The sequence below is a fragment of the Haliotis rubra genome, unplaced genomic scaffold (assembly GCF_003918875.1).
Source record: "Haliotis rubra isolate DU_JTF1 unplaced genomic scaffold, ASM391887v1 Scf1305, whole genome shotgun sequence".
NCBI classification, from domain to species: domain Eukaryota; kingdom Metazoa; phylum Mollusca; class Gastropoda; order Lepetellida; family Haliotidae; genus Haliotis; species Haliotis rubra.
In genome coordinates, this window is record NW_025765232.1 from 208,323 (window position 1) to 223,967 (window position 15,645).

Sequence of the window (15,645 nt, forward strand, 5' to 3'; positions counted from 1 at the left end):
CGATCCCGCGCCGCAGTGGTCGCTCGAGGTCGCCCACGAGGGGCATCTGCTACCGCATTCTGCCGGCGATATCTCTCAGAGCCGTGAAATGGTGCTTTGGTGAGCATTCATGCGTCGGGCAACTGCACGTTGAGACTGGCCGGCTTCAAGAAACCAATGGCGATATGACGGTTGGTTTCACTTAGACGTGGCATATTGCGTTCGTCAACAATATTCCAAATACAGTGAATAATCGACAGACAGCGATCAACCTTTTATACCCATCATTGAGACTATCTGTTCCCCAACTTTCACGTGCATTGCATGTGAATTGTGTATTCTGTGACACTACACGCCGGAATTGAAAATCATGCTGTTAAATACGGGTATTTTACGGATGGTGCGTTTTGTTGTAATGTTTCAAAACATAAACACCATAGGACTCATAAATAGAGCAAAACCTTTTGTAAAATGAATCACGTTTTAATTCCTTGCTACATGAAATTGCTATTTTCATGATGCGTTTCTTTTTTGGGAGAGTATATATAGACCATACGTATGGTAAGACATGTTTATGCACAAAATTATTATGTGCAGAAAGAAAATTCCCTCGTGGCATGCATCCACAGTATTTTCCATGATATTTTCCTTGATATACACATGTACACTCTGTGCATAGATTGGGACACATTACTTAAATCTCATTTCCTGTACTGTCGAAATTTTGTCACGGTACTTACTGCTCTCATGGTTGTTTCACTTTGGTTGTCTGTTGGGATCTTAGCATGCACTGAAGAGCAGAATGAGCCTGTAATGAAAATAAATGTTATAAATTATCAATGATTTTTTCGTGTCATATACAAAAGTTTATGAGTTGAATGGTTGGAGTACATGTGCAACTGATCAGTATCTACGGCGGGAACCATTCCATGTGGATCTAGGTAACCTGTAGATTTAGGTATGCTTGTCACAGTGACATATACAATGTCGTGGGGGAACGAAAACGAATTAGAATCGTTCTCCAAAGGTCCTGCTAAAGCAAAGTTTGATTCTGCTATTGGAGTGAGATTTAACTACTATACATTCTTACTGTGTGACAACCCTTTCCTCTCGTTACACAATTTCCTTGACTTACAGAAGCATTGCAAGATGCAGGCAAAACTGTCTCGGTTAAGGTCAACTATCCATGTGCCACTTTGCTATGTTCGTACCGACAGTTCAAAGTCTTCTATAAGTTCATTGAAATTTACCATGGGCCTACAATATCGATGCTCTCATCTTGTGGGAAGGTGCAATCAGATGTGAGGTAATCGACCGATTTGCTTAGATTGATGGATCAGCCAGCACATTCAGTCGGGTAAAGATGACAATGGACCGAAATTTACTCCTACTGGGTTCATCTTAACGTCACATCATTAACATACATACTCACCTTTACGTTTACTCTCACGCCTGCAATGGACAAGACGATGCATGACACGCTGCAAAGGACCAGGATACACGTACACAGAGCAACATTACTTTGTGATTCCACTCGTGTCATAATGACATACAGTGAAAAGCTTAACAGCGGGAGTGACATGAAGAATGCTATAAATTGAAATTAGGCAATGGCGTCACCATATCCAGATATTAAACAACAGATATTCTTATGTCGACCTATTATGGCCTTTAGTTCCTCAGCTGCGTCAGGGGCAGATTTTGATCGGAATGTCTTACTTTCTTGACGTTGTATGTTGTCGTCAACACATCGTTTGATAAGGGTGTTTATTCCGTCAAGTTCCAAACAAAGAGGGTATGATCCAATCACTGAACTGATAACACAACCCGATAGTTCAGTGCAGAAGATGAAATAATTAATTGTTGTTATCACATAGTTCCACCACCCCAAAGCCCTGTGGACAACAAAAACAATCTCTCCGACTTCTGGGACGACTAGGGCATAGGCTACTATGATCCCTGGCATACAAATACCAATGGCCATCACAAGCGCAAGAAGCATTCTACTGTTCTTAACCATGTCTTTCATATTTTCATGAACACCATAACGCTGTTCATACAAGTAGAAATCTTTCAACCAAGATTGGTATATTCCATTTCGATAGTTGAGTGAGGCCCATGTTGAACAACCACAAGCAGTTACATTAAGAGCCAGTAATTGAAAATCAATAATCCATTCACTTGAAATTGTTACAAGTAATGAAAGTTTATATGCAAGTATTCCAGTGTAAATCCAAAGATAAGAGATTATGAAGACGCAGAAAAGTATATGGAACCAGTCATCTTTGTGAAGCAGTTTGAAACGGTAGTCACTACATCCAATATTCTCCACAGTAACACGTGGGCCAGTGCATACTCCACAAACACGCATCCAGGTTATCACTGGGTTAAGGATGTGTAGAACAGACGTGGGGTTAGTTGTTTCTTTGTTCCCATCCGACGAAGTGGAAGCATTCAGTGGCTGTACTCGAGTCATGATGCCAGAAACTACCCTTCGTTTAAGGCAATCCAGGAGTCTGAGTTTGCCACATAGAATGCCGCCTTTTAGGTGTCATTGAGTTTGCATCCTAATTGGATAGCAAATTGATCAGAATAAATGAGTGTTTCGCTGTAAGTGATCTTTGTAAAATGGTCGAAAAGAATTAATTGTATGAAATACAAAACACGAATTTCAGATTGCAAGAGGAGAATGACCTCACAAATAACATAATGGGAACACAAACGTACACCACATTAAGGTAAAAGGTTTCTGTTTGTGTGTTATCTGGTAGTATGCTCAAGCGTGACAAACGTCATATCAGACCCAGCAAATCACAATACTGTTAATTTATTTGCACAATAGAGCGATACTTGAGAACAGTTATACTGCCTGACTTGCTAATTTTTGCAATGTAATCTTGTGATATTTACTTTCACTCTGACACTCCTCCCATGATTCAGAAAATACCCGTTTCTGTCCGTTTTATCTGCCGGTAATGGAGCACACTGACGTTTAACAAGAATCATGTAAATACATTGAAAGAACGAAAACCTTTTTCTCTATATGTACTATTTGCTTGCATCACTACCTGAACCTAATATTGGACTTTAGACATTGTGTTATGTCGTAGAAATAACACAAAATAAAGAGCGTATATTTACATGATAGAATACTCAATTAGGAGATATACAATTAATGCTTCATGATTTCTTGCATTGACTGAAATGGTATCTTATAGGATGTAATTGAAACTACGAATATGATACCAGCTATGATTTCACTCATATTTTTCTGCTCAAATCTTAATTCTAAAGCGGGTCCGTGACCATAGATTGGCTAAAAAGGCAATTCATTTCGCGTTTATGTTTCTAAAAACAAAATACAAAATACATGCCACGCCCACTAACTGATATAACTGATACCGCATTGTTGTCCAGTAGTTACGGGACTTCGATATAACCGGAGTTCTTTACACGCATTTCAACGATATGCAGTAAAGCAATAATTCATTATATCCATCAGTTCGCTATAAGCGTGTTCGTCATACACGATATCTACTGCACTGAACCAGAGAAAGTGAGTGTGTTTAGTTTTACGCCGCACTCAGCAATATTCCAGCCATATGGCGGTGGTCTGTAAATAATAGAGTCTGACCAGACAATCCAGTGATCAACAGCATGAGCATCGATCTGCGCAGTTGGGATACGATAACATGTGTCAACCAAGTCAGCGAGCCTGACAACCCATGTGACAGATTGATTATGGTGATATGAAGTGATCGTGTACTTATTTTCAGTAGGCTATATTAAAGACATGTCATCCATACAAGTGTTTTATCATGCTGTCTGGTTTCACATTTATGCACTGAAGGTATCTTTTCAGATAGCAAGATCATGACATGCTGCCTGTTTAATCTTCTCTTTAGTTCTGCCCGACTTTACAAATAGACAACTAGCATTGTAAGCACATATAGTTGCATCTTGTGTCTAGTACTCATATCTGACGAGATTTCGAGTTTACAATGGACCTTGGATGTTGCACATATGCGATAACTTTATTGTGAAGAGGTTTGTCTATCGTTGCAACTGTGGACGTAAACTTACGTCGAAGCCAATTCTGTATGAGCGAAAGCGTGATATCTGTAAATCCGCGATAACATTTTATGGATAAGCTGATTAATAGTCAACACCTTTACAGATGTATACATGAGCTGAATGATAGTCAATAACATGAGCTGATTAATAGTCAATACCTTTACTGATGTATGCATGAGCTGAATGATAGTCAATAACATGAGCTGATTAATAGTCAATACCTTTACTGATGTATACATGAGCTGAATGATAGTCAATACCTTTACTGATGTATACATGAGCTGAATGATAGTCAATAACATGAGCTGATTAATAGTCAATACCTTTACTGATGTATACATGAGCTGAATGATAGTCAATAACATGAGCTGATTAATAGTCAATACCTTTACTGATGTATACATGAGCTGAATGATAGTCAATAACATGAGCTGATTAATAGTCAATACCTTTACTGATGTATACATGAGCTGAATGATAGTCAATACCTTTACTGATGTATACATGAGCTGAATGATAGTCAATAACATGAGCTGATTAATAGTCAATACACTTTCTCAGTTAAGTACCTATTCCAGTACTATTTGAGTCACATCCTGAATCAAACCCACTCTCTCAGAGTATGGCGATTAGGTGAGCACTGGAATCGAATCCCGGATCGGACTCAAAATGAACCACTTAACTGAGAAGGTGTGATCCCAAATATAACTGCTGCGTTTTCTACAAGGAACTGTGTACTCAGTACCTTCACTCGTGTATATATGAGCTCTTCTTTAGTCAATACCGTTAGTGATGTACACATGACTGACTTGTTGCCAGTCTTTCAGTTACGTGTATATATGAGCTGATTTATACTGGACAAAATAAGTTAGGATATTGGTATTTTTATGATTGATATTTTATCAGTGTGTCAATGAATAAATAGATCATTATTTTTCAACATTTACACATATCCCTAACTATTTTTGTCCAGTATATATGATAAATACTGCAACTGAGAAAGCTTAAGAATAGTCTGCAGCTTTCGTACTGTATGTGGAAAATTATAGGTAAATATGTGGAAACATTTTAGTTCAAAGGTATAAATAGGTGTCAGCACGATCGTTCTCTATGTTCACCTCTTACGCCGAACAAGGCGTATCTATGCGGTATGCTGTCATTGTTATCAATGCTATCCACGTTTACGTCAGAAAATACTGAATATGTGAATAACCGTCGTAACACCAAGTAACTTACTCAGGTGCGAAACGTCCTTGCTTACGCTATGCTGGTAGTTCTTTAATTTTAATTTGCCCTGAGTGAGTGTGAGTGAGTGTATATCACAAGCAGTTGAAGTTAAATTACCACACAAGGAACCATAGGGACTTTACTGGTACTTCTACTACCTGCCTGGTACCCATTTACACCATCCCTCTGTCAAAATATTGTATTGGTTCGTTAATAACCCTATTTGACCTTGCACTCATGTGTCGTAATTTGAGGAATTTCGGGCAGCACCGTTCCCCTGATTTGTTACTTCCGTCTCCGCCCTTGTCGTGACCTTTGCCTCGCGAACGCTATAGCAAAGATCACGTCTCAATGTTTATCTGTCTCCTATTCCCGACTTTAGGGTCTCCATTCTGTGTTTAACCGTTCCTAGTCATGAGCCAAAGGTTGTCAGTCCTGAGTAAGACTGAAAATCTAAATACGGAATGTCATGTAATTCTCTAACGGTTTAGGGATGCATTTTACCTTATAAAAGTATCATGACACCGAAAGTGTAAACACATATTAGCAACACATTTGCCATTAACTTTTCCTGCTCTGAATTTTCAGTCGAACGTGAAATAATAAAACCTTTTCTTATCTTCATTTCCGCTGCTGTAGTAATTTATGTAATCTTTCTTCATCTCTGGCCTTAACCTGTATCAGCGCCAGTAAGGTACGTGGTTGTGGGGGCTGTTTCAGGAGTGGGTACTCAGCAATATCAAACTAAGTACAACGGTGAGGACTAAGACTGATATGTTACATAAGACCTTGGATCATAGTCCAATCGAAGTTAGTTGGTGTCTGGTACACTTATCGGCCTACCTTTAGAATACAGCACCACAAACTTTAAAAATACGTCATAATACCCTTTACGTAATGTAATGTGATTTTGTTCGAAAGCACGTTCTCGATACAATGCCCTATGACGCCTGCATGGCAACACGGTTGTCTGGCTCAGCGAGTGCGTATAAGCTCCGCTCACTGGTGTTTCATCTCTACGAGCCATGTCATTGCATAAGCCCAACGATGTTGAGAGTTTCCAGTAGTTGTATACCGGCGGATGCGCAATATGTTGCAAGCACCAGTTTGAAATATGTTTCTGTTTTTCACTAATACGCTCCATATTTATTTGTATTACGGGCTGCTGAGGTATTATGTTTTGTGTATTTTGTATTTTGTAATTTTAAATTTACATATATGTTTTCGTCTTTCAGTAATTTGCACCATTACATAGAAAAGTGTTTTATTAGTATTTTATTTTTTCGAAGCGGTAATAATGCATTACACTAGACACGTCAGTCGTGTTTGTACCGGTTCGGTCAATGCATTCTATTTATTAGGATTAATTCAAGGGATTGGGGTTAGGTTAGGGTTAGGGTTAGGTTAGGGTTAGGGCCAGGGCTAGGGCTAGGGCTAGGCCAGGGCTTAGGGCTTAGGGCTTAGGGCTTAGGGCTAGGGTTGGGGTTGGGGACCTAATGCAATATAGTAGGTACATGTCCGGTGGTTCGGTCAATGCATTCCTATTTATTAGGAATATTTCAAGGGGTTAGGGTTAGGGTTAGGGCTGAGGGTTTAGGGGTTTAGGGTTTAGGGTTAGGTCCGGTGTAATACGTGAGTACCATTGTTGTTCTTCCTTTTGCATTTTAATACTTTATTTTCACACAAAACGGGAAACCAAAAACGTCGAAAGTACATTATGAAATGGGTTAATGTTGAAATGTTGGGCTAATGGAAATTGGGCTGGAATTTGCACTCGCCTCTTTCACACGCAACATAAAATTTTGTTCAGTAATCATTCGAAGGCTAACTCACCCTCGTGCCGTCACTACACCTTGCTCATGTCTCCATCGTTCCTTAGTGCGATCCACATTATCCTTACAGTGTTCCCTACATCACTTTTCTGTCACAAAATCACCGATTTATATAAATGCGCGTCATTCATGCATGCACCGTGAAATCTACGTCTGACGCCTGACGTCAACATCCCTTTTAGTTTGAGGCATATCGGCTCATTCCACGCCACACGTTAATTTGTAGATTACGGAATGGGACGTGTGCTAAATGGCATCGGATCCATCCGGCAATTGTCCGGAGAATAAAATCACGAGACACCAAGTCTACCCGTAACCTTCGTAATTGTCCGTGACCTATTCGACTCTTTCCGTTCATTTCCGTGACGTCACAGGAATGACTCGATAAATTTGCACTTTTGTGCAACAGTGTGGACGTAGCTCAGTCGGTTAGCTGTCGTGTGCTAACAATCCGAAGGTCGCGGGTTCGCGTCCGACGGGTTCTCACAAACTGGTTGCTTGTCTTAATGACATGTGACCTACGGCAGAGATGGTCCTCACGAGAAGTTGTGGTGCTGTATTCTAAAGGTGCTCCTAGCCAGCAAAATGACGACAACCCAAAGCTTGTCCCATGTTACAATAATCATAATTAGTGAATTACAAAGTCGCCATGCCTAAATCACAATGGGGAATACACTGACTAACGGTGTCCGTGAATGCTCAATGACTGTTTTTTAACCCGCGTAATCAATTACTTGTAACGCGTATAGTTCATTTACTAGAAATAAAATAATTCCTCGGATCCTACTGAATAAGTAATATTATTTGATTTCATATTTCACATGAACCATACTAATGTTCTTGAATGAATCAGTAATTGCGATTACGATTGAAATGTAATGAATGTATTTTGGAGCTACATATGCACGATTGAGAAAAAAACTGCAGAATATAGTTGATTTTTAAAAATTGAAAATAGAACTATGCATTTACATTCATCTTTTTCGGGGCATGCACCTTGTAAGGAAACATTTGACCAGGACAATAACTATATTCACATAGAGAGATGGACTGAGACAAAGTAAACCTAACTACAACTTCAACACCAGACGGCAGGCTCGTATTCTCTGCGTTTAGTTCATTTACTACATTTGACTAGAACAATATATCTTTTAACAATCGGAGAAATCTTTGTTGTTTCAGTCGAGAATATGACAGGTTACCTAGAGAGGCGAATGGTGATGAATGGCCTAGCAAAATCGTTCACTTTGTAGTTTGCATTATAAAACTGTAATACACTCCGCTCCTTGAAACCTCTGTTATTTTCTGTGCTTTCACTGCTTTCTTAAGGCTGTTCAAGATTACTTGCTGTAAATCGCAAAGACGTATCGGTAGAATTATCCTGACATAACTGATACTACAATAAGCTGTGTAGAAGTACGGTGTGATAGCCTAGTGGTAAATGTGTTCGTTTGACTCGCCTAAGACCCGGGTTCGATTTCCAGAGGAATAAATTGTGTGCAGCCCATTTCTGGTGTCCCCGCAGTGATATTGATAACATGCACTGGTCTGCTTAAAAGCGGCATAAACACATACATTAGCTATACCCACACAAAATTTGCTCCGACCAAATTGCCAGTTATACAACCGCACGTGCACTTGTGCATCACACTCGTATACATTTACATTTTAAAATAGTGACAACATCCTGAGTGTCCATATTCAAAAAGATATCTCTGCCAGTTGTTGATAAAGCAATTCCGACTGCATCATGAACATGTGCTTATGAAACACTTCTCCTGTCCCATCGATGGCAACCTCCCCGAACACATACACATGTAATCAATTGTTATGGAACAAAACAGAATTGCATTGTGAAGCATTTCATCACTTCGTATCTCCTCTACGATGACATTTTACTAATTTATTGGAGGCGGTGGGGTAGCCTTGAGGGTAAAGTGTTCGCCTCGTCACGCCGAAGGCCCGGGTTCGATTCCCCACATGGGTGCAGTGTGTGAAGCCCTTTCAGGGATATTAACCACCGTAATCTGACTTAAATAGAACTATGTACAAGATCGCTATGGTGTATTACCGTTGTATCTGCACTTTAATAGACATATGCACTATCTCTCGAGGGTATTTATCATTGTAATCTGACCTTAACAGAACTTTATGCGAACACTCTGTAGTGAATAGTATTGTATTTGGACTTAGATTCGAGTTATGTACTACCACTCATTGGTATATTACTATCGTCATTACTTTGCAGCAATTCGTTTACAAGTTGAAACAGATTTTGTCGTGGTTTTTTTGGGGAATGGCCAGACAGACATTTAAGGGGGCAGATTCAAACCAACATGCATGTTCATGTATGTCATCTGTTGACATGGATCACAGCATTCGAATATATATATGGTGCAAATATTCAATTATGTAGGTATTTTCCACGTAAAACATGATAATGTGTGCTAGAGTCTCATGTAGGGGCCTTGCAGGACAGTAACTGTTGATCTCCATGTCCAGCCCTGATTGGTCTATCAGAAAACACCTTTGGTGGTTTAAACTGTACACCAAACGCTCGCGTTGTCTTGGACACATGCATTGACCTGCCAACATCCCTTCCGTCTTACGTCTGAAGTTGTCGTTTTGTCAGATGTGGCATTTATATAATGTCGGCTGATGGACACAGAGTGTGATGGAGCAACTGTGTCCCTTTCCGCATTTATAGACAAATAGCCATGACAGTGGAAATGTCACCGATAGTAAGTTTATTTAGGTATTGTCAAGAATCCTCGGCAGCTTTCAACCAAAGCAATAGAGGTTTATGTTCAAACGGTTTTACAAAAAAGATCATATTCATATATACTGCGCTCCCAGTAGAAGCGAGAATAATAAATTGAATTATTACGTTTCAACTCTTAACAACCAGGTGGTGTGTGGCTCTGTGCATAGAGCTCAGGTCACTGATCAGTTGAAGTTAAGCAAACGTTGGGCGCGGAGAGTCTTTGGGTTGGTGATCGTGTTTGGCAACTTGACTCCTGAGAGTTAATTCAGTCCTGCACCACACCGAAGCACATGTGTTACATCTTGTCTCACTTTTAGGAAAGTGAGCTTTTTCAAACTGCCTCCGTTCACCCAGCAGAAAAATGGATACCCGGTGGGATACGTCATGTGACTATTAACCTTCTAGCGCCCTCACAGGCAGCTTGGGTTATCCGGGGTAATAATGTGCTGATTGTTGGCGCTACGAGCATTCATCTAGTGAATGGAGTTTAGTGCATTATAAATGCACTTGTTATTATCATTTTTAATAATAAGAATGATAATTAGCACAACACTATGAAGAATGACTGCTTTTATTAGAAATTGCTGAAACGCGATGCTCCGATGAAAGGATCCCTATGGTGTTCTTTATAAACTGCAGCCAGTTAGCCATGAAATACTAATGCAAACCGCATAAATTAATAAGTTAGTAATGTGGCAACGTGTTTGAAATATGTATGGGTGTGGAACATTTCCACATTTTAACATGACCATTAAATTGTGCATAAGGCACAAGGAACAAAGAACCCAGTCTTGTATGGGCGGACACGGCAGAGCTCCACACTGGTACTCCACGTTGAACAACAAACGACCGTCATGGTCCTGGTACGGCTTCCTTCTGTTGCTTTTGGTTCTGAATCAAGGCAGATGTAATCAGTATTCCAGCATCTGCGTGTTTTGGACCAACCAGGAATCCCCAGTACTTTGTGTGCCATCCTTCCATACACTCGTGTCTTCCAGGAACCAACGTGGCGGTGGACCGTGTGATGCTCACACAGACAGCGCAAAGCGCATCTTCGTTGGTAAGGTCTGTCCTCCATATCTGTTCATATTCTGCCCCATACAGGTAGTTGAGATTTGCCTGTTGTTCTGCCGAACGTCCGAGTGAACTGGGGTTCCGAGTGAGCACAAAGCATCTGTTTGTGCCCGAGCCTGTATGCGCAGAGTGACCTCCAACTGCAACCAAATCCTGGAACAGAAGAGCATATAACGTTAGTGCCCAAGAAAAACCCCTGCCTTGACTATCCTCAAAGTCCATTTTGTGCCCGAGAAAGGCGAAGAAGCATCTGTAGAAAATCATCTGAATGGACAAGTGAAAATCAGTGATGACTCCAGGTTTTGCAAGTAAAGGAGGCACCATCCATTCCCCTAAACAAAATGGGCAGTTGGGTAGCCTAGTGGAAGTCCAGGTAGCATGAATGTTTAACGGTGATTCATGTACATATGTTCATGGGGCCAGAAGTGGTTTAAAGGGCTGAAGCTCGTCATAACCTGAAGACTCGGGTTCGATCTACAACATGGGCAATGTAAATGTGAAGCCTTTTTTGGTGTCCCCGCAGAGATATTGATGGGATATTGCTAAAGGTGGCGTAAAACTAAAGTCATTCACTCATTAACAGAAGAATTAGTGATCTTAAGGTCTATTGAATCAGACAGTGAGTGAATTTGTTTGATAAGAAAGCGACAAAACCTTTCCATGTTAAATCCTACATTATCAACGTCAGAGAATAAAGATTTACATCTCGATTGTAATATATTATGGTAACATTGTATCGCCTGTTCAAGTCACAATATACCTGCAATACTGCCGACGTGACTTCAAAGGTTTTACTCCTTCACTCACTTTAGTGATAACAACGTATTTGTATTCAACATAATAACTATTTACATAATGTTTCACTTTATGATTCAGACCAACGCTAATGACGAGTTAAGGAATTCACAAAAGCATTTTGAATGACAATACAGGAAATACTTTACCACTATAAGCAGGTTCCGCACCCTTCTGGACAAGATATCACTTCCCCAGCGTGCGGAACACTGCGCCACCATGATGACTCAAATGAATACATAGCAAAATAAAAACGTCGTTTAACTTCACGATGGTTTAATAGCCCACTCGTCAAATAAATAAAAGAAACACTTTCTAATTTTCAAGGAGAAATGCTCCATGAAGAGCAAGAGTCGAACTTTATTTCAAGGAGTAATATCTGTGTGTTTCTGAGCACTATCAAATAGTTATGGTACCTTAGGTTTTATCGGAAAGGGACCCCTGGCATGTTACAAACACACATTCAAAGGCAAGTCAATTGTTCAGATGAAAGTTCATGGGCACATATTGTACAAATCACAATTGAGTTGTTAATATTGATGAGAATAATACACATGCAATGGGAATATTTATTCAAAGTATTAATGTTTGTTTGTTTGTTTGTTTGTTTGTTTGTGTGTTTGTTTTGCTGTTTTTAATGCTTGCAGCCTGTCAAGAATCCAGTGATTGACATCACTTTATGAGCATCGATGAAAGCAACAGATATGTAATCAATCAAATCAGCGAGTCCTGACCACCTGATCTCGTTAGTAGCCCCTACATTTACACCCATTGGCTGTTGAAGACAAATTCTTCACGGGTGCAGTATTAAATAGATCGACTCATATGAACGTTACAAAGCAAGCAGATACTTATTTAATGATATGATCTATATGATTCTACATTCATTCTGATTCATTAGCATACTTTCTACTACCATTAACTAGGATGAAGCACCAACATCCTTTTCGATTATCATTTTAAAAATGGTGTGTTTCTGCATTTAGAATACGTATATCAGTACTCACCTGTTGGCAGGTATCTCATCTGCATAGTCTCCTCCTCCTCTTCCTCCTCCTCCACCTTTCTGTGGTCAGCTCCTCATCCGTGTTTCAGCACTGTCCATTAATTTCAAACTCTCCGCAAACATTCCCGACATTGCATCCATATGCTTCGATAAGTTCCTCGTCAACTCCTGCGTCCTTTGTATAGCGGTTTCTCATCTGTGTCGCGGTTATAATTCCCCTTACACAGTGCCTTGTGCACGGTCCAGAAGGAGAAGGACAATAACAACCACTGAAGCCGGGCGAAATCCCATGACGGTTTTACTCAAACTTACTAACTACATCAACAGACTTTGAGCTATTGAGGATGTGAAGAATACTGCAAGTCTTAGACATGTGAAGACTGATCGTCAAGCCATCTTATGTAATCCCCTAATTTGCTCTAAAGTTGTTTACATTACGCAATTCAACAGCAGTCGGTTCTGATGGAGGCGTATGAATGCCCCATTCTAGACCAAATAAACCAGTGGTTGATGTTAAGTGAGCGTCGCTTCAGGGCATGATGACCACATAATCAACCTAATTAGCCACAATCACGTGTTTCGTAGCTTGGTCTCATCTGATTGGTATAGGTTATTGGAGACCTATACCACCACAAAGACATTGCTATCATTGTAACTTCTCATCTCAACCTATCTCTATGCTGCTGTAAGTCATGTTTTTAATCCCTTCTATGTATTTTAGATGTGAATGGTTAGCGATTATGACATGCGTATCATCGTATCTCAGTTTATCTCTTCATCAAGTTGATAATATTTTATGATATTTATGCCATAATATTAAACATTTGAACATCATTACGTACATCCGACGAAGTAACGTCTTTGTCAGTGATACAGGTGTCGAAATCCTCCTGACTGGGCCCCTGAAGATATCCACATGTCTTCTGATATCATCATCTGAGTGATATTCCATTGAAGACTCTGATGCCATGACCTCTTGAGATCTCAAGGTCGAATGTTGCCCATGAGCATAGACGCTAATATTCAGAGCTCCACAGTATTTAAAAGGTTATGTAAAGATTAACAGATAGGGTGTACCGGGTTAAGACAGATCAGAGGGACGAGAGACAAATGGATAAAAGTGCGTTGACTTAAATGGTTCCCCGAATACATAAATATAAATTTAAGACAAAGCACATTAAGTTCCTAAAGGAACATCCGCGCCAATTTCTGGTCGAACATGCAAATGTGTTCAGCACAGATAATTTTAGACAGATTCACCCAGTGTCCACCTTCGATGTAATTTCATCTGGCAAACATAAGGATTATGTATTGTCGGAATTCTCTTGAAATCAAATTACGATGAAACGGCGTGTTGTTTCGCTGCTTTATTTGCAAATAAACATGTTTCACAACCAATGCTGTGGGTATCGGGTTTGGGGTATAAACATCGTTGATTTTCAAAGCGTCACAACAGATAGTCGATTGATTATTCAGAATAAGATGTCACAAACTGCCCCTCAATGACAACTTCTTTGAATTGGTCTTCTGTAATCCATGTCTTAAGAGGCAACTAACGGGATCGGGTGGTCAGGGCTCACTGACATGGTTTATTTGTCATCGTATCAAAAGTAGATCAAAGGTCATATCAATCAATTTGATTGTCTGGTCAGACAGCCGTCATATAGCTGGACTACTGCTGAATGCGGCATTGTTGAAACAAACAAACGAATATGTTTCATTGGTTTTCACCACATTTCTGTTTTACTTCTTGACCCTTTATTTTATGTTATTGTCACGAGGGGTTTGGTTTTGTGTTAATGTCTAATCACAATGGCGTTGATGTAATAATGTTTAATAAACGTCAACGCACAAGGATAGGTTAAACTTTATTTTATTCATTCATTTATTCATTTATTTATTCATTCATTCATTCATTCATTCATTCATACATTCATTCATGCATTTATTAATTTATATTATTATTATTATTTATTTATTTTATCACCTTCGCACCTGAGTGAACAACATCATCGGGTACAGCACGATTCACTTGACATTTTCTAGAATAAGGCTAGCTTAATGTATGACTGAAAAATAAGTTTAATTCTAGTCAAAAACTCTGATGTCCATCACTCTGTTTTATTTATTTTTGAAAGTACAAATACTCGAATTTTGGCTACATATTTCAACCTTAGCTATATCAAGCTATTCTATCGGCCTGTAATCCAATTTGGGCAAGATAATCATGCACTGACATCATGAACATTGATCCACCGAATTTGAATACAATGAGGCTGCATTTAACCAAGTCTCCGCTAACCATAACCACCCTAGCGCTTAGTGGGCCCCTTTCGACAAGCCATTATACCTATTCTAGTTAGCTAGAGACCAATGTTCGTACAATTTAAAAGCCCCGGCGTTGAAACGAACGTTCGACACCCTTAGCAGCGTTCTTACACGGTCACGGTGAAGACCCGGATTAGAATTGCGTGTTCAGCAACCCATGCTTGTCGTAACGAGGCGACCAAACGGGTCGGAAAGTTCGGCTGGGTGGTTTGGTTGCTATATGTCATCGTATCCACATTGCGTAGATCGGTGCTCATGCATCCATTATCTTAATTACACACTCCGCCAAATAGCTGGACTATTGCGGAGTGCGGGAGTTAAATAAACAAACACGTTGGGTTTCACGTACGTCTTGACAATCTGCCTATTAACCTTATTGCCAATCAGCGCCCGATTTCTCAATACAATGTTCACCATGTTCAAACAGGCTGTGCAGCGGTTGAGTCCGTTATGTTTCGACGTCGCAAAATGTAATACACAGTCTGCACCTTACACGCCTGACCACCATCCATCTACGACCACACGTGATATAACAGCAATACGCAACTGGGGAACGAAGCGTACCG

At 39.9% G+C, this 15,645-nt stretch overlaps 1 protein-coding gene across 1 annotated transcript; it reads right to left on the reverse strand.

Moving 5' to 3' along the window:
* Window positions 1–10,728: 10,728 nt before the first annotated feature.
* On the reverse strand, window positions 10,729–11,966 carry LOC124267357. The gene is made up of 2 exons (XM_046702269.1): window positions 11,895–11,966; window positions 10,729–11,103 (listed from the first exon to the last, which is right to left on the reverse strand). The coding sequence occupies exons 1-2, from the start codon at window positions 11,964–11,966 to the stop codon at window positions 10,729–10,731; spliced, it is 447 nt and encodes a 148-aa protein (XP_046558225.1).
* Between the last annotated feature and the right edge of the window lie 3,679 nt (window positions 11,967–15,645).